Genomic DNA, 26,249 nt, shown 5'->3' with positions numbered 1-26,249 from the left:
CCAGACGTCTCATAGGCCGTCAGGGGCTCAAAAGCGCCCGTTACCTCAGATGGCAGATACAGACGCCGATACGGATACTGACTCCTGTGTCGACGGTGAAGAGACAACCGTGTTTTCCAATAGGGACACGCGTTACATGATTGAGGCAAAGGAAAATGGTTACACATTTCTGATAATATGAGTACCACCAAAAAGGGGTATTATGTTGGTGAGGAAAAACTACTTGTAGTTTTCCTGAATCTGAGAAATAAAATGAGGTGTGTGAGGATGCGTGGGTTTCCCCCCGATAACAATTGATAATGTCTAAAAAGTTATTGGCAGTATACCTTTTCCCGACAGAGGTTAGGGTGCGTTGGGAAACACCCCCTAGGGGGGATAAGGCGCTCACACGCTTGCAAGAACAAGGGCTCTACCCTCTCCCGAGATGGCCGCCTTTAAGGATCCTGCTGATAGAAAGCAGGAGGGTATCCTAAAATGTTTTTACACACATACTGGTGTTATACTGCGACCAGCAATCGCCTCAGCCTGGATGTGCAGTGCTGGATTGGCGTGGTCGGATTCCCTGACTGGAAATATTGATATCCTAGATAAGGACAGTATATTATTGCTTATAGAGCATTTAAAAGATGCATTTCTATATATGCATGATGCACAGCGGAATATTTGCCGACTGGCATCAAGTATAAGTGTGTTGTCCAATTCTACCAGTAAAGTGGTCAGGTGATGCGGATTCCAAACGGCATTTGGAAGTATTGCCTTAAAAAAGAGGACATTTGGGGTCGGTCTTTCAGACCGGGTGGCCACGGCAACAGCTGGGATATCCACGTTTGTACCCCAGGTCGCCTCTCAAAATAAGACGCCGTATTATCAGGCGCAGGCCTTGTTGGCAAGCGGACAAAAGGGTTCCTCTTTTCTGCGCGTGACAGAGGGAGAGGAAAAAGGCTGCGGAGATCAGCCAGTTCCCAGGAACAGAAACCCTTTCCCGCCTCTGCCAAGCTCTCAAACGCTAGGGCTTTACAAGCTCAGGCACGGTGGGGGCCCGTTCTCAATGAATTTCAGTACGCAGTGGGCTCACTCGCAAGTAGACCCCTGGATCCTTCAGGTAATATTTCAGGGGTACAAATTGGAATTCGAGACGTATTCTCCTCGCCGTTTCCAAAAGTCTGTTTTACCGACGTCTCCCGCTGACAGGGAGGCAGTTTTGGAAGCCATTCACAAGCTGTATTCCCAGCAGGTGAAAATCAAGGTACCCCTCCTGCAACAAGGAACGGGGTATTATTCCACACTGTGTGGTACCGAAGCCGGACGGCTCGGTGAGACCGATTCTAAATCTAAAATCTTTGAACACTTACATACAGAGGTTCAAATTCAAGATTGAGTCACTCAGAACAGTGATTGCGAACCTGGAAGAAGGGGACTACATGATGTCTCGGGACATCAAGGATGCTTACCTTCATGTCAAAATTTACCCTTCTCACCAAGGGTATCTCAAGTTATGGTACAGAACTGTCACTATCAGTTCAGACGCTGCCGTATGGATGGTCCACGGCACCCCGGGTCTTTACCAAGGTAATGGCCGAAATGATGATATTCCTTCGAAGGAAGGGAATTTTAGTTATCCCTTACTTGGACGATTCCCTGATAAGGGTAAGATCCAGGGAACAGTTGGAGGTCGGTGTAGCACTATCTCAGGTAGTGTTGCGGCAGCACGATTGGATTCTCAATATTCCAAAATCGCAGCTGGTTCCGACGACTTGTCTTCTGTTCCTAGGGATGATCCTGGACACAGTCCAGAAAGACGATGTTTCTCCGGGAGGAGAAAGCCAGGGAGTTATCCGAGCTAGTCAGGTACCTCCTAAAACCGAACCAAGTCTCAGTGCATCAATGCACAAGGGTTCTGGGTAAAAATGGTGGCTTCCTACGAAGCAATCCCATTCGGCAGATTCCACGCAAGAACTTTCCAGTGGAACCTACTGGACAAATGGTCCGGGTCGCATCTTCAGATGCATCAGCGGATAACCCTGTCACTAAGGACAAGGGTGTCCCTCCTGTGGTGGTTGCAGAGTGCTCATCTTCTAGAGGGTCGCAGATTCGGCATTCAGGACTGGGTCCTGGTGACCACGGATGCCAGCCTGCGAGGCTGGGGAGCAGTCACACAGGGAAGGAATATCCAGGGCTTATGGTCAAGCCTGGAGACATCAGTTAACATAAATATCCTGGAACTAAGGGCCATTTATAATGCTCTAAGTCAAGCAAAGCCTCTGCTTCAGGGTCAACCGGTATTGATCCAGTCGGACAACATCACGGCTGTCGCCCACGTAAACAGACAGGGCGGCACAAGAAGCAGGAGGGCAATGGCAGAAGCTGCAAGGATTCTCCGCTGGGCGGAAAATCATGTAATAGCACTGTCAGCAGTGTTCATACCGGGAGTGGACAACTGGGAAGCAGACTTCCTCAGCAGACACGACCTCCACCCGGGGGAGTGGGGACTTCACCCAGAAGTCTTCCAACTGATTGTAAACCGTTGGGAAAAACCAAAGGTGGACATGATGGCGTCCCGTCTCAACAAGAAACTGGACAGATATTGCGCAAGGTCATGGGACCCTCAGGCAATAGCGGTGGACGCTCTGGTAACACCGTGGGTGTACCAGTCGGTGTATGGGTTCCCTCCTCTGCCTCTCATACCAAAAGTACTGAGAATCATAAGAAAGAGAGGAGTAAGAACTATACTCGTGGCTCCGGATTGGCCAAGAAGAACTTGGTACCCGGAACTGCAAGAGATGCTCACGGAGGATCCGTGGCCTCTACCTCTAAGAAAGGACCTGCTCCAGCAGGGACCTTGTCTGTTCCAAGACTTACCGCGGCTGCGTTTGACGGCATGGCGGTTGAACGCCGAATCCTGATGGAAAAAGGCATTCCAGATGAAGTCATCCCTACCCTGATCAAAGCCAGGAAGGATCTAACCGCGAAACATTATCACCGCATTTGGCGAAAATATGTTGCGTGGTGTGAGGCCAAGAAGGCCCCCTCAGAGGAATTTCAACTGGGTCGTTTCTTACATTTCCTGCAAGCAGGACTGTCTATGGGCCTAAAATTAGGATCCATTAAGGTTCAAATTTCGGCCCTGTCGATCTTCTTCCAGAAAGAACTGGCTTCAGTGCCTGAAGTTCAGACGTTTGTCAAGGGGGTACTGCATATACAGCCTCCTTTTGTGCCACCAGTGGCACCTTGGGATCTCAATGTAGTTTTAGGGTTCCTAAAATCACATTGGTTGAACCACTCACCACTGTGGACTTGAGATATCTCACATGGAAAGTGGTAATGCTGTTAGCCCTGGCTTCAGCCAGGCGTGTCTCAGAATGGGCGGCTTTATCATATAAAAGCCCTTACCTAATTTTTCATTCAGACAGGGCAGAATTGAGGACTCGTCCTCAATTTCTCCCTAAGGTGGTTTCAGGTTTTCACATGAACCAACCTATTGTGGTACCTGCGGCTACTAGGGACTTGGAGGACTCCAAGTTACTGGACGTAGTCAGGGCCCTGAAAATATATGTTTCCAGGACGGCTGGAGTCAGAAAATCTGACTCGCTGTTTATCCTGTATGCACCCAACAAGTTGGGTGCTCCTGCGTCTAAGCAGACGATTGCTCGCTGGATTTGTAGTACAATTCAGCTTGCGCATTCTGTGGCAGGCCTGCCACAGCCAAAATCTGTTAAAGCCCATTCCACAAGGAAAGTGGGCTCATCTTGGGCGGCTGCCCGAGGGGTCTCGGCTTTACAACTTTGCCGAGCAGCTACTTGGTCAGGGGCAAACACGTTTGCTAAATTTTACAAATTCGATACCCTGGCTGAGGAGTACCTGGAGTTCTCTCATTCGGTGCTGCAGAGTCATCCGCACTCTCCCGCCCGTTTGGGAGCTTTGGTATAATCCCCATGGTCCTTAAGGAAGTCCCAGCATCCACTAGGACGTTAGAGAAAATAAGAATTTACTTACCGATAATTCTATTTCTCGTAGTCCGTAGTGGATGCTGGGCGCCCGTCCCAAGTGCGGATGGTCTGCAATACTTGTATATAGTTATTGTTACAAAAAAATCGGGTTGTTTATAGTTGTGAGCCATCTTTTTAGAGGCTCCTAAGTTTATCATACTGTTAACTGGGTTCAGATCACAAGTTGTACGGTGTGATTGGTGTGGCTGGTATGAGTCTTACCCGGGATTCAAAATCCTTCCTTATTGTGTACGCTCGTCCGGGCACAGTATCCTAACTGAGGCTTGGAGGAGGGTCATAGGGGGAGGAGCCAGTGCACACCAGCTAGTCCTAAAGCTTTCTTTAGATGTGCCCAGTCTCCTGCGGAGCCGCTGATCCCCATGGTCCTTAAGGAAGTCCCAGCATCCACTACGGACTACGAGAAATAGAATTATCGGTAAGTAAATTCTTATTTTTAGGGATCTGCTCAACAACCCCCATATCCTGCTGGTTTCAAAGAGTTGACTTTTATATGGCAATTGAAGAACTTTCTATAGAGCCACTATCATCCACCTCTCTCTTTACGGCTACCTGGTTTGAGTGGCTTAGATTTAAAGACTCTCCCACTTATAAAAACCACATGACTGAAGTTGTACCTCCTAGGTCCTAATGCCACCATGATTAGTTCCTCTCTTTCTTCATTTTAATCCTGCCCTCACATTTATACTCTTTTTTCATATCTCCCCTTAGTTATAAGTTACTGTTTATCCTCTTTTCTACTCCACTAGGTATTCCGATGCTTGGTGATTTGATTGATTTTTCACACATTACCATGTCGCATATATTGAAACGTTTTCTAATATTTTATTACGTGTAGTGTTTCAAATGTCTGTAATATTAGTTACATATCTTTTGTATGTTATCATTGGCTGTAAACATTGAAATGACCAATACCATGTATCATTGTATATTACGTCTTTCTTTTAATAATTTTAAAAAAAGATTGTGGAAAAAAGAAAGACGTGGGGACTTGCTGTAAATGTATGCTGGCTGGAAGAACCGGGGAGCTACTTAGATTGATCAACGTTCTACAGTATTTTGACAACATATTTCAATAGAAAATGTTTTAAGGTTACGTTACAGTATCCACAGACAGTCTCTTGTTCTCTGTGACATGAATCCTCATTTATTCCTTGTCTCTATGTCAGAGATCAGTGGGGTAATAAAATGATATGTGGGTTATTGTAGTAACTGCGAGTCTGCTGAGCGAATGATAGCAATGATCCCTGGTGGGTGACAGGGGGTCTACTACGATAACCCAGCTGTCGTGATACTGGCGCTGGGATCCAGACCGCTGGAATGCCGGCAGCGGGGTGAGTGCAAAGGAGCCCCTTGTAGGCTCTCTCTCTGCTTGCCATGCCGCAGGCACGGTGGCGCGCTATGCACACCATGCTATTTATTCTCCCTTTAGAGGTGTCGTGGACACCCCAAGAGGGAGAATAGTTGTCGGTATCCCGGCAGACCGTGATCCCAGCGCCGGTATGCTGAGTGCCAGGATCCTGACAGCCGGGATATGGAATGTTTCCCGGGTGACAGAACCACTCACAGATCACACATGAATCTCAGACTTTTTAATCAAACAATAAACTGCCAAAATGATGAATTACTTTATCTGTTGATTAGCGCAATACAAATGTACAGTAATATATGTGATTATTTATTATTAAGGTTTAACATTTGCAAATTGACAGGAAGATCAGCTATAGTTATGTCTATTCGCATCTCAGACTTACAGTAGGGGCTGATCTGAGTCACACGCTGTGGCCGCTTCTTTTAGTGTAGTTGCGTCTGTGACTATATGTTTATGCGGGTAGAAGCCCTTCCCCTGGTGTACAAACTGCGTCTGACTGTGCCAGGACTCAGATCTCAGAAAAATTGTCCGCCGTGCCATTTTTTCGGAGGCTTGCGCATGCACTGCAGACTCTGATACTGTGCCAGGGTCTCTAGCGCTCAGAGAACTAACAGCGCTGCTACCGGCTACGAGACGGGAGAGAAGGGGTCCACACCTGGAGACTGCACATGGTTCCCCTCCTCTCTAGATATGCCCCTGGCACACATGGAACCTGTATACGGGCCCCCTCCTCTCTGAAACCACACCTGGAAAAACCCAATGCATTCTTAGTACACTTCTACGTGCGTATGTCAAAGCTAGTTCATCTCTGTACAAACACAATCAGGATGTATGCACAGTGCGATATAGACACAGCGCAGTATAAAGAAAATGTGTAACTGCACCTGACACAGCCTGTGACTCAGAATCAGACCCTTATTACTCTCTGTGAGCTGTGATAAATATAATTGCCTCATAGTCAGAAAGGTCACTATCTGCTGATCTTTTCTGGACTGCACAGTGATCAATCACAAACCCTTCATCAGTGAGAACTTTTCTTACAAATTTCTCATCATATCTGACCACATGTACCCTGTCCTGCCCAACCATCGCATAAGTTATATTTAAAACCCCAAACAATATCAGGTATCCTTCAGGTTTTAGTAGCTTCACAATGTTTCTGAAACTCCTTATATAATCATCTTGGTTTTTGCTGATGGTCTCCAATATCCATGCACTGATGACACAGTCTGCTGGTGGGAGCACCTCCGGGTCTGTGAGATTCTCATTGTCAGTGTCACATTTCATGATCTTTGTTATTGCCGACTTCAATGTCATGTGATTGTCCGGACACTGGTCACTGAAATATACAAACACAATAAGGTTCATTGGGATCTAAGACGAGCCATGCCATCACATGAGAAATGAGTTCCCAGTTCAGTTCAACCTCGCAGCACTTAGACTGTCTCAGCAATTCTGATCCTAGTTTAGATTTACTTAATCCATTATACCACTATACTCAGAAATAACCAGCATCAAGTTAATCCGGTTCTAGCCTGGGTTTTACCCGTTCTGGTCACTGTCCGGTATCCTGAGAGGCAGTTATCAAAGTGGTCCTAGAGAGGTGGTGGTACTCACCCCCCGTCCTCCCGGCGCCCATGCAATAAAGGTATTGTGCACAAAAGGGGCATGGTCTCAAAAAGAAAGGGGCGTGGTCACACAATAGTAATAATGCCCACAGTAGTAGCACCCCTAATACACATAATGCCCACAGTAGTAGCACCCCTAATACACATAATACCCACAGTAGCAGCACCCCTAATACACATAATGCCCACAGTAGTAGCACCCCTAATATACATAATGCCCACAGTAGTAGCATCCCGTAATACACAATGCCCACAGCAGTAGAACCCCTTTTACAATGACCACAGTTGTAGTGCCCCTTATGCAATGTCCACTGTACTGGTAGTGCCCCTTATATAGAGTCCATAGTAGTGGTGCCCCTTATGCAATGCCCCCAGTAGTAGTGCCCCTTATGTCCCCAGAAGTGATGCCCCTTATGAAGTGCCCCCACTAGTAATGCCCTTAATGGTAATGCCCCCATAGTAATGTCGCCTGTAGTAATGCCCCCAGTCGTTTAGCACCCTGTAGTTTAGCCCCAGTAGTTTAGCCCCCAGTGGTAATGCCCCTGCAGTTATGACCCCAGAAGTTTACCCCCAGCTTGTTTAGCCTCCCAGTGGTAATGCCCCCTGTAGTTTAGACCCATGTAGTTTGCCCCATGTAGTTTGCCCCAAGTAGTAACACTCCCTGTAGTTATGCCCCAGTTAAGCCCCCAGTAGTAATGCCCCCTTGTATTAATGCCCCAGTAGTAATGTTCCCAGTAGTAATGCCCCCAGTAGTAATGTTCCCAGTAGTAATGCCCCCAGTAGTAATGCACCCCTGTAGTTATGCCCCCAGTAGTAATGCGCCCCTGTAGTTTGTCCCCAGTAGCTTGCTTCCTTGTAGTCTGCCCCCAGTAGTTATCCCCCCGTATCTTGTCCCCAGTAGTTTGCCCCCTGTAGCTTGCCCCCTTGTAGTTTGCCCCCAGAATATTGTCCCCTTGTAGTCTGCACCAAGTAGTTAGCCCCCAATAGTTTGGACTCGTGTAGCTTGCCCCCAGTAGTTTGGACCCCTGTAGTTTGCCCCCAGTAGTTAGCCCCCTGTAGCATGCCCCCAGTAGATTGCCACCAGTGGTTAGCCCCTGTAGTTTGCCCCCCTGTAGCTTGCCCCAGTAGTTTGCCCAAGTAGTTTGCCCCCCAGTAGTTTGCCCCCAGTAGTTTGGCCCCTTGTAGCTTGCCCCAGTAGTTTGCCCCCCTGTAGTTTTCCCCCCAGTAGTTTGCCCCCAGTAGTTTGGCCCCTTGTAGCTTGCCCCAGTAGTTTGCCCCCCAGTAGTTTGGCCCCCTGTAGCTTGCCCCAGTAGTTTGCCCCCCAGTAGTTTGGCCCCCTGTAGCTTGCCCCCCTGTAGTTTGCCCACCAGTAGTTTGGCCCCTTGTAGCTTGCCCCCAGTAGTTTGGCCCCTGTAGCTTGCCCCTGTAGTTTGCCCCCAGTGGTTAGCCCCTTGTAGCTTGTCCCCAGCAGTTTGGCCCCCTGTAGCTTGCCCCCCCCTGTAGTTTACCCCCCAGTAGTTTGGCCCCCTGTAGCTTGCCCCCAGTAGATAGCCCCCTGTAGCTTGCCCCCAGTAGATAGCCCCCTGTAGCTTGCCCCCAGTAGATAGCCCCCTGTAGCTTGCCCCCAGTAGATAGCCCCCTGTAGCTTGCCCCCAGTAGATAGCCCCCTGTAGCTTGCCCCCAGTAGATAGCCCCCTGTAGCTTGCCCCCAGTGGTTAGCCTCCTGTAGCTTGCTCCCAGTGGTTAGCCTCCTGTAGCTTGCCCCCAGTGGTTAGCCCCCTGTAGCTTGCCCCCAGTAGTTTGCCCCCTGTAGCTTGCTCCCAGTGGTTAGCCCCCTGTAACTTGCCCCCAGTGGTTAGCCCCCTGTAGCTTGCTCCCAGTGGTTAGCCTCCTGTAGCTTGCTCCCAGTGGTTAGCCTCCTGTAGCTTGCTCCCAGTGGTTAGCCTCCTGTAGCTTGCCCCCAGTGGTTAGCCTCCTGTAGCTTGCTCCCAGTGGTTAGCCTCCTGTAGCTTGCTCCCAGTGGTTAGCCTCCTGTAGCTTGCTCCCAGTTTTTAGCCTCCTGTAGCTTGCCCCCAGTGGTTAGCCTCCTGTAGCTTGCTCCCAGTGGTTAGCCTCCTGTAGTTTGCCCCCAGTGGTTAGCCCCCTGTAGCTTGCTCCCAGTGGTTAGCCTCCTGTAGCTTGCCCCCAGTGGTTAGCCCCCTGTAACTTGCCCCCAGTGGTTAGCCTCCTGTAGCTTGCCCCCAGTGGTTAGCCTCCTGTAGCTTTCCCCCAGTGGTTAGCCCCCTGTAACTTGTCCCCAGTGGTTAGCCTCCTGTAGCTTGCCCCCAGTGGTTAGCCTCCTGTAGCTTGCCCCCAGTGGTTAGCCCCCTGTAGCTTGCTCCCAGTGGTTAGCCCCCTGTAGCTTGCCCCCAGTAGTTTGCCCCTAGTATCTTTCCCCAGTAGATGCGCTGTAGTCACACAAGTAAAAAAAAAGCCACCATACTTACCAAGCCTCGCTCCTGTGTCCGACCGCTGTGATCTGCTGGTGTCGGGCTCCCCAGCACTATGAGAAAGACGTCATGATGACTCTCTCATAGCGCGCACTGACAGAGCCGGGAGCCGAAAGCCGGATCTCAGTAGTGAGCCCCTGACGCAGTTTTCTGTGTAGGGAGAGCCGGGCGCTGCTGGTAACACAATCTCAGCGGGCGCCCAGCATCTCCCTGTGCGGTGCCGGCACACATCGGGTGAGGTGAGCCGGAGGAGGTGGAACTGCGTTCCGTCTCCAAGTGAAACTGACGGAACGCAGTTCCGCCACATTCTGGCTCACTTTAACCCCAGCTGAGAGGCCAGTTTCCGTCTGGTTCAAGTGATTTCTACATTTTCCAGTGTATACCAGCTCCTGCCCTATGAACCCAGGCAGAGGACTGCAACCTGTGTGCTGGGCACAGCATAGTGAACACCCCCTTGCTGGGGTCCCTGGTGAACAACACCAGCATGTTAGCCTCTGTGCCTCTGCACTGGGTAAAGCCAACTCCTAGTACAGGAAAGTCCATGCTTCCATCCAAGAACTGTGACATTGAGGATGGTATATTGTACTGCCTATTTTACTTTCTAATCAAGAAAAAGAGTTAAAAAAAAAAAAATACCCCAGCACACCAAGAAGTATCAGCAATAAGACTTGAATATTACAGAGAAGCCTTGCAGTGGCCTGGTGGCTTATCCCATGGGGGTCATTCCGAGTTGTTCGCTCACTATCTGCTTTTAGCAGCATTGCAAATGCTAGGCCGCCGCCCTCTGGGAGTGTATCTTAGCTTAGCAGAATTGCGAACGAAAGATTAGCAGAATTGCTACTAAATAATTCTTTGCAGTTTCTGAGTAGCTTCGGACCTATTCACAGATTGTGATCAGCTCAGTCCGTTTAGTTCCTGGTTTGACGTCACAAACACGCCCTGCGCTCGGCCAGCCACTCCCCCGTTTCTCCAGACACTCCCGCGTTTTTCCCTGACATGCCTGCGTTTTTTTGCAAACGCCGGGAAAACGCTGATTTGCAGCCTAGAAACGCCCCTCTCCTGTCAATCATTTACCGAACAGCAGTGCAACTGAAAAGCGCAGCTGAAGCCACAGCAAAACTGCTAAGTTTTGTGTTAAATAACTAAGCGCATGTGCCCTGCGTGCGTTGCGCATGCGCAATTAGCAACAAATTGCAGCATAGCGAAAATCGGCAACGAGCAAACAACTCGGAATGACCCCCCATATCTTTATAATCACTGAATTTTCTATTATCCTTCAAGTTATTGCTGATACTTCTTGGTGTGCTGGGGAAACTTTTTCTTTTTCTTCTTTAGAATAACCCCTCACTCTCATGCACTGAAAAGTATTACTAAATTGCCTGAGCAGCTTCCATTTTATATTACTAGTTGACTCTCTACTGTGCATCATGGGGGTCATTCCGAGTTGTTAGCTCGCTTCTGTTTTTAACAGAATTGCTAATAGGCTAAAATCCAGCAGTTCTGCACATGCGTATGCACCGCAGGGCTCAAGCGCTAAGTAATTTCACACAAAACTATGCTATTTTACCCCCGGGCGAACAAAGCTTTTCAGTCGCTCTGTTGATCGGACAATGATTGACAGGAAGTGGGTGTTTCTGGGTGGTAACTGAGCATTTTCCAGGAGTGTGCTAAAAAAACGCAGGCGTGCCAGCAGAAAACGCAGGAGTGGCTGGAGAAACGGGGGAATGGCTGGCCGGACGCTGGGCGTGTTTGTGACGTCAAACCAGGAACTAAACGGACTGAGGTGATCGCAATCTAGGAGTAGGTCTGGAGCTACTCAGAACTGCAGGGAAATACTTAATAGCAGAATTGCTAATCTTTTGTTAGCAATTCTGCTATGCTAAGATACACTCCCAGAGGGCGGCGGCTTTGCGTTTGCATTGCTGCTAAAAGTAGCTAGCGAGCGAACAACTCGGAATGACCACCCATGTAAAGTAAATGGTTGTGCAAGAACTATTGGTTGCAAAGGAGCTAGCAAGTCACCAAGTAGGGTGACTCTTATCATGGAGAAAGAAGAAGGATCTGACAAGACAACTGCCCTTTATATTAGATATTAGCCCTTACCAGAAAGTGAGTTATTACATTTATTTACATGAAATCGTTTTGAGAATATGCCTTAGGATAGGGTGTGAAATGTTTGGCTGAGATAATAAGAATTTACTCACCGGTAATTCTATTTCTCGTAGTCCGTAGTGGATGCTGGGTACTCCGTAAGGACCATGGGGTATAGACGGGCTCCGCAGGAGACTGGGCACTCTAAAAGAAAGATTAGGTACTATATCTGGTGTGCACTGGCTCCTCCCTCTATGCCCCTCCTCCAGACCTCAGTTAGGGAAACTGTGCCCGGAAGAGCTGACATTACTAGGAAAGGATTTGGAATCCAGGGTAAGACTCATACCAGCCACACCAATCACACCGTACAACTTGTGATAACTATACCCAGTTAACAGTATGAACAAAAACTGAGCCTCATTCAAAGATGGCTCATAACAATAACCCTTTAGTTAAGCAATAACTATATACATGTATTGCAGAGAGTCCGCACTTGGGACGGGCTCCCAGCATCCACTACGGACTACGAGAAATAGAATTACCGGTGAGTAAATTCTTATTTTCTCTGACGTCCTAGTGGATGCTGGGTACTCCGTAAGGACCATGGGGATTATACCAAAGCTCCCAAATGGGCGGGAGAGTGCGGATGACTCTGCAGCACCAAATGAGCAAACTCAAGGTCCTCCTCAGCCAGGGTATCAAACTTGCAGAATTTTGCAAAAGTGTTTGAACCCGACCAAGTAGCAGCTCAGCAAAGTTGTAAAGCCGAGACCCCTCGGGCAGCCACCCAAGAAGAGCCCACCTTCCTTGTGGAATGGGCTTTCACTGATTTAGGATGCGGCAGTCCAGCCGCAGAATGTGCAAGTTGAATCGTGCTACAGATCCAACGAGCAATAGTCTGCTTTGAAGCAGGAGCACCCAGTTTGTTGGGTGCATACAGGATAAATAGCGTGTCAGTTTTTCTGACTCCAGCCGTCCTGGAAACATAGATTTTCAGGGCCCGGACTACATCCAGCAACTTGGAATGCTCCAAGTCCCGAGTAGCCTCAGGCACCACAATAGGTTGGTTCCAATGAAACGCTGATACCACCTTAGGAAAGAATTGAGGACGAGTCCTCAATTCTGCCCTGTCCATATGGAAAATCAGATATGGGCTTTTACACGACAAAGCCGCCAATTCTGACACCCGCCTGGCCGAAGCCAAGGCCAACAGCATGACCACCTTCCACGTGAGATATTTAAACTCCACGGTCTTAAGTGGCTCAAACCAATGTGATTTTAGGAAATCCAACACAACGTTGAGATCCCAAGGTGCCACTGGTGGCACAAAAGGGGGCTGAATACGCAGCACTCCCTTAACAAACGTCTGAACTTCAGGCAGTGAAGCCAGTTCTCTTTGAAAGAAAATAGACAAGGCCGAATTCAGGACTTTTATGGATCCCAATTTTAGGCCCATAGTCACTCCTGACTGTAGGAAGTGCAGAAAACAACCCAGCTGAAATTCCTCTGTTGGGGCCTTCCTGGCCTCACACCAAGCAACATATTTTCACCATATGCGGTGATAATGTTTTGCTGTCACATCCTTCCTAGCTTCTATCAGCGTAGGAATGACTTCATCTGGAATGCCTTTTTCCATTAGGATCTGGCGTTCAACCGCCATGCCGTCAAACGCAGCCGCGGTAAGTCTTGGAACAGACAGGGCCCCTGCAGCAGCAGGTCCTGTCGGAGCGGCAAAGGCCATGGGTCCTCTGAGATCATTTCTTGTAGTTCTGGGTACCAAGTTCTTCTTGGCCAATCCGGAGCAAAGAATATTGTTCTCCCTCCTCCTTTTATTACAATTCTCAGCCTTTGGGTATGAGAGGAAGAGGAGGGAATACCTAGACCGACTGGAACACCCACGGTGTTACTAGTGCGACCACAGCTATCGCCTGAGGGTCCCTTGACCTGGCGTAAAATCTTTTTTAGCTTTTTATTGAGGTGAGACGCCATCAAGTCCACCTGAGGCAGTTCCCATCAATTTGCAAACTGCGTGAAGACTTCCTGATGAAGTCCCCACTCTCCCGGGTGGAGGTTGCTCCCGGAACGAACACTGCTGACAGTGCGCTTATTTGATTCTCCGCCCAGCGAAAAATTCTGGTGGCTTCTACCCTCACCACCCTGCTCCTTGTGCCGCCTTGGCGGTTTACATGAGCCCCTCCGGTCTGATTGGATCAGAACCGGTTGGTCGCGAAGTAGGATCTCCGCTTGACTTAGGGCGTTGTATATGGCCCAATAGTTCCAGGATATTGATGTGAAGGCAAGTCTGTTAACTTGACCACAAACCTTGGAAATTTCTTCCCTGTGTAACTGCCCCCCACCCTCGGAGGCTTGCATCTGTGGTAACTAGGACCCAGTCCTGAAGGCCGAATCTGCGGCCCTCGAGAAGGTGAGCACTCCGCAGCCACCACAGGAGAGACACCCTGGCCCTAGGGGATAGGGTGATTAACCGATGCAACTGAAGATGTGATCTGGACCACTTGTCTAGTAAGTCCCATTGGAAGGTCCTTGCATGGAACCTGCCGAAGGGGATGGCCTCGTATGATGCCACCATCCTTCCCAGGACTCGAGTGCAGTGATGCACTGACACCTGTTTTGTTTTCAATAGATTCCTGACCAGTGTCATGAGCTCCTGAGCTCTCTCTATCGGGAGATAAACCCTTTTCTGGTCTGTGTCTAGGATTATGCCTAGGCGAGGCAGATGAGCTGTAGGAACCAACTGCGACTTTGGAATATATAGAATCCAGTCGTGTTGCCATTTCACTTCCAGAGAAAGTGATACAATGTCCAGCAACTGCTCTCTTGATTGTTTTATGAGGAGATCATCCAAGTTTTTGATAATAGTTACACCTTGCTTCCGCATGAGCACCATCATATCCGCCAATACCTTGGTGAAATTGGTAATGACAATCCCATACCGCAATTCTGAGGTACGCCTGATGAGGTGGATAAATGGGGACCTGAAGGTAAGCATCCCTTATGTCCCGATTCACGATAAAGTCTCCCCCTTTTCAGGCTTAAAATGACCGCTCTTAGCGATTCCATCTTGAACGTGAACCTTTTTAGGTATATTTTCAGGGATTTTAATTAAATATGGGTCTAACCGAACCGTCTGGTTTCGGGATTACAACATGGTCGAATAATAACACCTTCTTGTTTAAGGAGGGGACCCTTGACCACCACCTGTTGAAGATACAATTTGTGAATTGCAGTTAACACTGTCTCCCTCTCTTGGGGGGGAAGCCCGCCGGGCCATCGGTGAGGATGCATCTTCTCACAGTCCAGCCTGTAATCCTGTGACACAATTTCTATTGCCCAGGGATCTAACAGGGAGTGAACCCACTTGTGGCTGAGCTTACGAAAGCGTGTCCCCACCGGGCCTAGCTCCGCCTATGGAGCCCCAGCGACATGCAGTGGATTTTTGTAGAGACCGGAGAGGACTTCTGTTCCTGGGGACTAGCTGTGTTGTACAGCTTCTTTTCCTCTGCCCCCGGCTCTGACAAGAAATAATGTACCTCAGACTTTCTTGTTTCTTTATTCGAAAGCTGCATTTTATAATGTCGTGCTTTCCTAGGCTGTGCAGGAATATAGGGCAACTAGCAGAATTACCCACTATAGCTGTGGAGACCAGGCCCGAGAACCTTTCTCCACTCAATCCTCAGCCTTCCATATGCCTCTTAAGTCGGCATCATCTGTCTAATATATATTCTACAGGACACGTCAAGCAGAAATCGACATAGCTTTGACTCTAGGACCCAGTATACTCATGTCCCTTTGGGCATGCTTTATAATTATATATATATCTATCACTTAAGGCAGCATTTTAATATATTTATATGCATACTAGGGTCTCAATCTATGCTGATAAGGTACCTGTCCATGCTGCCACAGCGCTATAAACCCATGCCGACACAATCGCCGGTCTAGGTAGTCTAATATAATGTGCACACTATCTGCAGGATTCCTGAGAATAGCTAGTGCAAACAGGACACCCAAGGGGAAGATTCTTAACACATCCTGGCCCTAGTGGGAAAAGGATACAACCTGAGAATTCTCTTGTGGGAAGCTGCTGTCTCTTGTCTGGAGTTTCCCGCTCTTTTTCCTCATGAGAGGAGGGAAATTTACCTCAGCATTCTTCCCCTTAACATGTGTACTCTCGTGTCAGGGACAGATGAGTCATCAGTGATATGCAAATCATCTTTTATTCCAATAATTATATATTGAATATTTTTTTAGCCCTCTTGGCTGTAACTTTGCGTTACCATAGTCGGCAGTGGAGTTAAACTCTGTGTCGATACCAGTGTTTGTCAATTTGCATTGTGAGACTCTGAAGGTCTCTGTGACATAGGGACAGACCAGGGTAGATTTCCTTTCTGTTCCCTAACCTTTTGTGCAATAAGTTTACCTCAGCACTTACACATATCCAAACAGGTGTCGGCGTTGTCGACGGAGACACCCTCCCACACACATATCTGCTCTATCACCTCATTAGAGGAGCCTTTTACCTCAGACATGTCGACACACGCGTACCGACACACCACACACACAGGGGATGCTCTCTTTGAAGACAGTTCCCCCACAAGGCCCTTTGGAGAGACAGAGAGAGTATGCCAGCACACACCCCAGCGCTATATAACCCAGGGATTACACTCTAACTCAGTGTTTGCCCAGTAGCTGCTGTATATACAATTTTTGCGCCTAAATTTATGTGCCCCCCCTCTCTTTCCACCCTTTGTGTACCAGGATACTGCAGGGGAGAGCCTGGGGAGCTTCCATTCCAGGGGAGCTGTGAAGAAAAAATGGCGCTGGTGTGCTGAGGAAGAAGGCCCGGCCCCCTCAGCGGCGGGCTTCTGTCCGTTTATGTAGTTTAATGGTGGGGGTTTTTACACATATACAGTGCTAGATACGGAGTACCCAGCATCCACTAGGACGTCAGTGAAATTTTATTATTGACCATCTGAGTGGCTCACAAATTATTTACCCTAGATCAGAGGTTCCCAAACGTGGTCCTCAAGGCACCCCAACAGTCCAGGTGTTAGGTATATCCATGGCTCAGCACAGATGGTTAAATCAAATTGACTGAGGTGCTAATCAAGTCACCTGTGGCCAAGCATGGATACATTTAAAACCTGGACCATTGGGGTGCCTTGAGGACCACGTTTGGGAACCTCTGCCTTAGATGCTTCCACATTACTAGCCATGGTGGGATTCAGCCAATGATAACAAAACCTTTTGGCACAAAGGATAGCTTTCTGAACAAGTTATAAAGAAATGAGATTTGGTTATAGTTGAAAGCATAAATCAGCACCAAGGTAAATACATTAGAGATGTAAAAAAAAGAAGAGAGCAATTAGTTTACCAGGGTGCACCGGGACTCAGACAATTTCTATTAAAGGTTTATCACTTTATTGGTATGCACTAAAAGATCTCATTATGTCATGACACAAGGACACAAGTTGTTATCCGGTACGGAATTTTCCATTTTTTTGTGTCTACAAAACAATATTGACTAAATTACTGCACCATAAGGCGCTTGTTCTTCTCCACTACTTTCGTATATATATATATATATATATATATATGGTGAATGAAGCTGCTTAGGAGAGTGCTGGGTTTTTTGTTTGGTATATTTGAGTTTGGTGGTCACAGCCCACCGCACCCCAACCCCTGGGAATGGTGAGTGCAGTGGTTCCTCGTGTTTGTTTGTATAACAGGGTTAATTTTTAATTGGCCCATTTGTGACCATATCTCTCTCTCATGCACCCCTGGGCTCATTTACCTTTAACCTGGATCAGCTGCTATTTAGGTGTGTTGGTGACTGTCTCACTTTGAAAGCCAGTAGTCTGTTGGCAGGTGAGCTGTAAACCAGGTAAGCACACTTGTGTAGTTGTGTTATTTGTGTTGGTGACTGTCTTACCTTTTAAAAGCCATAAGTGTGGCAGGTAAGCTCTAAACCAGATAAGCAAATTTTCCTCTATGACACAGCAGTAGCCAGGTTTCTATAAAATCTATGTGAAAGTTTGTGATAGAGTAGGACTTGCGGTGAAATGGGGTCCCGTGGAGTGGGCCGCAAGCTTACATGATTTGTACAATTCATAAACCAAAACCCCATTATTTATTTAGATGTATATTAAAGCATTAAGGTGAATGAAGCTGCTTAGGAGAGTGCTGGGTTTTTTGTTTGGTATATATATATATATATATATATATATATATATATATATATATATATATTAAAGTGCAACAAATTTTTCTGCTCTATATAAGAAACGGTTAAATAAATAAATATATCTCTGAGGGGACCCCAGAGATGTCACTGTTCCGGGCCTCAAGATTTCTGTTGCCAGCCCGGAGTAGTAGTGCCGTTTACACGCATAGTGCCCCCAGTAGTAGCGCCGATTACACGCATAGTGTCCTCAGTAGTAGCGCCGATTACACGCATAGTGTCCTCAGTAGTAGCGCCGATTACACGCATAGTGCCCCCAGTAATAGCACCGATTTACATGCATAGTGCCCCCAGTAGTAGCGCTGCCTACACGCATAGTGCCCTCAGTAGTAGCGCCGATTACATGCATAGTGCCCCCAGTAGGAGTGGCGATTACATGCATAGTGCCCCCAGTAGTAGCGCCGATTACACACATAGTGTCCCCAGTAGTAGTGCCGATTACACGCATAGTGCCCTCAGTAGTAGCGCCGATTACACGCATAGTGCCCTCAGTAGTAGCGCCGATTACACGCATAGTGTCCCCAGTAGTAGCGCCGATTACATGCATAGTGCCCCCAGTAGTAGCACCGATTACACGCATAGTGCCCCCAGTAGGAGTGGCGATTACATGCATAGTGCCCCCAGTAGGAGTGGCGATTACATGCATAGTGCCCCCAGTAGTAGCGCCGATTACACACATAGTGTCCCCAGTAGTAGTGCCGATTACACGCATAGTGCCCTCAGTAGTAGCGCCGATTACACGCATAGTGCCCTCAGTAGTAGCGCCGATTACACGCATAGTGTCCCCAGTAGTAGCGCCGATTACATGCATAGTGCCCCCAGTAGTAGCACCGATTACACGCATAGTGCCCCCAGTAGGAGTGGCGATTACATGCATAGTGCCCCCAGTAGTAGCGCCGATTACACACATAGGGGTATATTTACTAAGCTCCCGATTTTGACCGAGATGCCGTTTTTTCATCAAAGTGTCATCTCGGTAAATCTCGGTCATTTACTAAACACTAATCACGGCAGTGATGAGGGCATTCGTAATTTTTTGCTAGTTCAGGTAAAAAATTACGAATGAATACACCATCGGTCAAAACGCGGCTGTTTAAGTATGAATCTCGGTCATTTACTAAGAAGTGCAAAGCAAAAAAACACAAAACACTGCCGTGAAAAATTACAACTCGTAAAAAAGTCCTAAAAAAAAACAGACCTGCTTTTTTTATCCGTGATTTGAGATGCATGCAGGGATCCATGAGATCCGTGCATGTATATCAGTGGGAAGGGGTGTGAAAGTGCTTATTTTTGCTAAAAAAATTGCGTGGGGTCCCCCCTCCTAAGCATAACCAGCCTCGGGCTCTTTGAGCCGATCCTGGTTGCAGAAATATGGGAAAAAAAATGACAGGGGTTCCCCCATATTTAAGCAACCAGCATCGGGCTCTGCGCCTGGTCCTGGTCCCAAAAATACGGGGGACAAAAAGAGTAGGGGTCCCCCGTATTTTTAAAACCAGCACCGGGCTCCACTAGCTGGACAGATAATGCCACAGCCGGGGGTCACTTTTATACAGCGCCCTGCGGCCGTGGCATCAAAAATCCAACTAGTCACCCCTGGCCGGGGTACCCTGGGGGAGTGGGGACCCCTTCAATCAAGGGGTCCCCCCCCCCAGCCACCCAAGGGCCAGGGGTGAAGCCCGAGGCTGTCCCCCCCCATCCAATGGGCTGCGGATGGGAGGGCTGATAGCCTTTGTTGTAAAATAAAAGATATTGTTTTTAGTAGCAGTACTACAAGTCCCAGCAAGCCTCCCCCGCATGCTGGTACTTGGAGAACCACAAGTACCAGCATGCGGCGGAAAAACGGGCCAGCTGGTACCTGTAGTACTACCACTAAAAAAATACCCAAAAAAAGACAAGACACACACACCGTGAAAGTATAATTTTATTACTTACATACACACATACATACATACTTACCTATGGCCCCACGCAGGTCGGTCCTCTTGTCCAGTAGAATCCAAGGGTACCTGTTGAATAAATTATACTCACGAGATCCAGGGGTCCAGGCTCCTCGGCAAATCCAGGGTTAATCCACGTACTTGCCAAAAATAAAAAAACGGTGTCCCGACCACGAACTGAAAGGGGACCCATGTTTGCACATGGGTCACCTTTCCCCGAATGCAAGAAACCCACTTTGCCTTCTGGCTAAGTGGGTTTCTTCAGCCAATCAGGGAGCGCCACGTTGTAGCACTTTCCTGATCAGCTGTGTGCTCCTGTCCTCACTGACAGGCAGCACACGGCAGTGTTACAATGTAGCGCCTATGCGCTACATTGTAACCAATGATGGGAACTTTCTGCTCAGCGGTGACGTCACTTTAGGTCAACCGCAGGGCAGAAAGTTCCCATCATTGGTTACAATGTAGCGCATAGGCGCTACATTGTAACACTGCCGTGTGCTGCCTGTCAGTGAGGACAGGAGCACACAGCTGATCAGGAGAGTGCTACAACGTGGCACTCCCTGATTGGCTGAAGAAACCCACTTAGACATCAGTCAGAGTGGGTTTCTGGCATTCGTGGAAAGGAGTCCCATGTGAAAACATGGGGCCCCTTTCAGTTCGTGGCTCGGCTTTCCGTTTTCTTATTTTATGCAAGTACGTGGATTACCCCTGGATTTCCCGAGGAGCCTGGACCCCTGGATCTCGTGAGTATAATTTCTTCAACAGGTACCCCTTGGATTCTACTGGAGAAGAGGACCGACCTGCGTGGGAACTTAAGGTAAGTATGTATGTATGTGTGTATGTATGTAATAAAATTATACTTTCACGGTGTGTGTGTCTTGTGTTTTTTTGGGTATTTTTTTAGTGGTAGTACTACAGGTACCAGCGGGCCCGTTTTTCCGCCGCATGCTGGTACTTGTGGTTCTCCAAGTACCAGCATGCGGGGGAGGATTGCTGGGACTTGTAGTACTGCTACTAAAAACAATATCTTTTCAATTACAACAAAGGCTATCAGCCCCCCCATCCGCAGCCCATTGGATGGGGGGGGGACAGCCTCGGGCTTCACCCCTGGCCCTTGGGTGGCTGGGGGGGGGGGGACCCCTTGATTGAAGGGGTCCCCACTCCCCCAGGGTACCCCGGCCAGGGGTGACTAGTTGGATTTTTGATGCCACGGCCGCAGGGCGCTGTATAAAAGTGACCCCCGGCTGTGGCATTATCTGTCCAGCTAGTGGAGCCCGGTGCTGGTTTTAAAAATACGGGGGACCCCTACTCTTTTTGTCCCCCGTATTTTTGGGACCAGGACCAGGCGCAGAGCCCGATGCTGGTTGCTTAAATATGGGGGAACCCCTGTCAATTTTTTCCCCATATTTCTGCAACCAGGATCGGCTCAAAGAGCCCGAGGCTGGTTATGCTTAGGAGGGGGGACCCCACGCATTTTTTTTTGGGATTTTACATTGTTTAATTAAAAAAAAAAAAAATAAGAACCCCAGCACGGATCACACAGATCCGGCCGAGATTGATTGTAAAAAAAAACGGCAGTGTTTTGCTAATCACTGCCGTAAAAATAGGTAAAAAAAACCGAATGACATCGACATCGGAAGAAAAGAAAAACCCGAATACGACAGCTTAGTAAATCCATCGTAATCAATTCAAAAAGTTGCAGTTTTACACTGTCGATGTCATTCGTGATTGAACTTTGACCTTTTTTCGGAAATTACGAATCTTAGTAAATTTACCCCATAGTGCCCTCAGTAGTAGCGCCGATTACACGCATAGTGCCCTCAGTAGTAGCGCCGATTACACGCATAGTGCCCTCAGTAGTAGCGCCGATTACACGCATAGTGCCCTCGGTAGTAGCGCCGATTACACGCATAGTGTCCCCAGTAGTAGCGCCGATTACATGCATAGTGCCCCCAGTAGTAGCACCGATTACACGCATAGTGCCCTCAGTAGTAGCGCCGATTACACGCATAGTGTCCCCAGTAGTAGCGCCGATTACATGCATAGTGCCCCCAGTAGTAGTGCCGATTACACGCATAGTGTCCCCAGTAGTAGCGCCGATTACATGCATAGTGCCCCCTGTAGGAGTGGCGATTACACGCATAGTGTCCCCAGTAGTAGCGCCGATTACACGCATAGTGTCCCCAGTAGTAGCGCCGATTACATGCATAGTGCCCCCAGTAGTAGTGCCGATTACACGCATAGTGCCCTCAGTAGTAGTGCCGATTACACGCATAGTGCCCTCAGTAGTAGTGCCGATTACACGCATAGTGCCCTCAGTAGTAGTGCTGATTACACGCATAGTGCCCTCAGTAGTAGCGCCGATTACACGCATAGTGCCCTCAGTAGTAGTGCCGATTACACGCATAGTGCCCTCAGTAGTAGCGCTGATTACACACATAGTGCCCTCAGTAGTAGTGCCAATTACACGCATAGTGCCCACAGTAGTAGTGCCGATTACACGCATAGTGCCCTCAGTAGTAGCGCCGATTACACGCATAGTGCCCCCAGTAGTAGCGCCGATTACACGCATAGTGCCCTCAGTAGTAGCGCCGATTACACGCACAGGGGCCCTCATTCCGAGTTGTTCGCTCGCTAGCTGCTTTTAGCAGCATTGCACACGCTAGGCCGCCGCCCTCTGGGAGTGTATCTTAGCAGAAGTGCGAACAAAAGATTAGCAGAACTGCTCGAAAAAAATGTCATGCCGTTTCAGAGTAGCTCCAAAACTACTCATACCTTGCGATCACTGCAGACAGTTTAGTTCCTGCTTTGACGTCACAAACACGCCCTGCGTTCGGCCAGCCACTCCCCCGTTTCCCCAGGCATGCCTGCGTTTTTGCCTGACACGACTGCATTTTTTAGCACACTCCCGGAAAACGGTCAGTTACCTCCCAGAAACACCCACTTCCTGTCAATCATTCACCGATCAACAGAGCGACAGAAAAGTGTTGCTCGCTCTTGTGTAAGACTGCATAGTTTTGTGTGAAAGTACTTCACGCGTGCGTACTGTGGCCCGTATGCATGTGCAGAAATGCTGATTTTTAGCCTGATCGCTCCGCTGCAAACAACCGCAGCTAGCGATCAACTCGGAATGAGGGCCAGTGCCCCCAGTAGTAGCACCGATTACACGCATAGTGCCCCCAGTAGTAGTGCCGCTTACACGCATAGTGCCCCCAGTAGTAGTGCCGCTTACACGCATAGTGCCCCCAGGAGTAGTGCCGCTTACACGAATAGTGCCCCCAGTAGATGTGCTGCTTATACACAGTGCCCCTAGTAGTAGCACCAGATAGACATATAGTGCCCATAGTAATAGTTATACATAATACCCCCAATAGTAGTGGCAATTATACACATAATCCCTCCCAACACACACACACACACACACACACACACACACACACACACACACACACACACACACACACACACACTCTCCACTCCACTCCAAGGTCTGTCTGGCCTGATCAGGAGCAGCATCCTCTCCCTCTTTACAGTTCACTCACAGCAGCCTGGTCTGTGTAGCTCCGCCTCCCGCTCCGTGTAGCTACGCCCCTCCATCCGACTTAGCTCTGCCCCCTTTTCTCATCAACAACACTGCTGCTTCAAAGTTTGACAGGAAGAGGGAGGACGGACTCTTCAAGCTGTCGGTGCCGCTGCCTGTGTCTGTAGTGTGACAGGTGCAGCGGCATCCGGCAGCAGCAGCAGGGGAACTCGGCACAGGGATGCAGAGCAGGGAGAGCGCCTATATTAATATAGCTGCTATTGGGATGTGGTCATGAGAGAATGTCGGTCACTATTTCAACGTCGGAATCCCAAGCGCTGAACAGCCTGACAGCCGGCGTGCTAACAAGGACTATTCCCACCCGCGGGTGTCCACGACACCCATAGAGAGTGACCGAAACCTGTGGCGAGCGCAGTGAGTGACCAAGCCCACTACACAGAGCCGGCCCTAGCCAATATGATGCCCTAGGCAAGATTTTGGCTGGTGCCCCCTAGCACCACCGCTGGTTCCGCCTCTGACCTTGCACCTCTTTCCCAGCACCATCACCCCGCGCCCATAGCAGTCCTTATTTTGGTGTTTGTACCCCCTATATTTTAAATAGGAACAGTTCGCACATTTGGCGCATAGCCCAAAAAGGGGGGTGTTTTTGCTGGCAAGGGGCATGGCCACACAATAGTAACCCCAATTCCAATTACGCCACACAGTACTGCAACTTCATTCACATTTGATCATGCGATAGTGTCCATAATTCCTATTACATCCCACAGTAGTATCACTTTACCTTATAAACATTACTCCTCACAGTAGAGCCCCTTATTCACATTACATCACACTGAATTGCTCCTTATTCACATTACACCACACCCTATTGCTCTTTATTCACATTAGATGACACTGTAGTGCCCTTTCTATACGCAACGCCACATAGTAGAGCACCTTATACACATAATGCCACACATTAGTAATGCATTTATACACATAATTCCACACAGTAATGCCCCTTACACATATGAGACACATTATTAATGTCCTTATTAACATAATGCACCTTACACATTATGACAACCTTTATTAATGCCCTTTTACACATAATTCCCTTACGCATATGCCGCACATTATTAACGCCCTTATACACATAATGACACACATAGTGCCCCTTACACATATGTTGCACATTATTAATGCATTTTTACATGACACACATAATGCTCCTTACACATATTCTGAACACTACTGCATAACCAAGCCACTCACATGCACACAGCACTCACACTGCCACTAACACTGTGACCTCTGCCTCTGCTTGGATACAGATGTGTCCTTATAAATCTTGCCTCAATGCTAACGTCGGGCACCTTTTTTATGAAAATGCATTTTATTTGCATAGCTATGTGGCTAGGATGCACAAGCAGCTCCTGCTGATTAAAATGATATGCAGCATGCCTATATACTGTGTGAGACTGTGGCTGTATCTGAAATGCTACACACAGAATATAGGCATGCCGCATATTATTTTAATCAGCAGAAGCTGCTGATGCCCCTAGGCATATCAAATGCCCTAGGCAATTGCCTAGTTTGCCTATGCCTATGGCCGGCTCTGCCACTACATGGCGAGCGCAAGGGGCTACACCCCCCGCCTGCAATATGGTGACCAGCAGGATCCCAAACCCATCCCCTGCTATTGATGATATATAATGTTCTGTAAATGCATGTATTTCAGTAACAGCTTCAGTGAGTGAGTATATACTAATCAAATGTTTATTGCAGTCTACACATTCATTTTGCAGCTGCTGGTATTATATAGAGATGTACGGCTGGCACTTTTCCTGTTTTGTGTTTTGGTTTTGGTTCTAATTCCACTTTCGTGTTTTGGTTTTGGATCTGGATGATTTTTGAAAAAAACATAAAAACAGCTAAAATCACAGAATTTGGGGGGAATTTTGCTCCTACGGTATTATTAACCTCAATAACATTAATTTCCTCTCATTTCCAGTCTATTCTCAACACCTCACAATATTGTTTTGAGGCGTAAAAGTTGCACCGAGGTGGCTGTATGACCAAGCTAAGCGACACAAGTGTGCGGCACAAACACTCGGCCCATCTAGGAGTGGCACTGCAGTGTCAGACAGGATGGCACTTTTCAAAAACTAGGCCCCACTGGAATTATACGTCCAATTCACTGGAATTATACGTTCAAATCACTGGAATTAAATGCCAAAATCACTGGAATTATACGTCCAAATCAGTGGAATTATACATCCAAATCAGTAGAATTACATGGCAAAATCACTGGAATTATACGTCCAAATCACTGGAATCATACATCCAATCACTGGAATTAAATGGCAAAATCACTGTAATAATACTGCAAAATCACTGTAATAATACTGCAAAATCACTGGAATTATACGTCCAAATCGCTGGAATTAAATGGCAGTACCACTGGACATATATACGGAAGTGTCAGACAGGATAGCACTTTAAAAAAATAGTCCCCAAACAGCACATGATGCAAAGAAGAAAAAAAGGTGCACCAAGGTTGCTGTATGACTAAGCTAAGAGACACAACCACCTGGCCCATCTAGAAGTGTCACACAGTGGCTGAATGTCGAGAGTGGCCCACAATTGTTCGGTCCACTGAGATCGTCTCCAGCACGCCCGTGTCATTTTAAAAAAATTCTGCAATTGGTGGAGTTATACGGCAGTACCTCAGGACTAATACAGCAGTACCCCTGGACTCATACGGCAGTGTCAGACAGGATGGCACTTTTCAAAAACGAGGCCCCAAACAGCACCTCATGCAAAGATGTCGAAGAGGTGCAATGAGGTAGCTGTATGACTAAGCCAAGTGACTCAAACAATTACCACTGGAATTATACGTCCAAATCACTGGAATTATACATCCAAATCACTGGAATTATATGT

The 26,249-nt window shown here is 48.0% G+C and overlaps 1 protein-coding gene across 1 annotated transcript in view; it reads right to left on the bottom strand.

The window, feature by feature from the left end:
- Positions 1-6,294: 6,294 nt before the first annotated feature.
- Positions 6,295-26,249, bottom strand: part of LOC135057465 (indolethylamine N-methyltransferase-like) — a 78,451-nt gene continuing 58,496 nt past the window's right edge. The window contains exon 3 of the mRNA XM_063963353.1: positions 6,295-6,715. Within this exon, the coding sequence (XP_063819423.1) occupies positions 6,295-6,715 (421 nt within the window). The remainder of the gene's footprint in view (positions 6,716-26,249) is intronic.

The sequence above is a fragment of the Pseudophryne corroboree genome, chromosome 3 (genome assembly GCF_028390025.1).
Source record: "Pseudophryne corroboree isolate aPseCor3 chromosome 3, aPseCor3.hap2, whole genome shotgun sequence".
NCBI lineage: Eukaryota > Metazoa > Chordata > Amphibia > Anura > Myobatrachidae > Pseudophryne > Pseudophryne corroboree.
The sequence above is the reverse complement of the archived record's forward strand: the minus strand, read 5'-3'. Positions and strand labels throughout refer to the sequence as shown.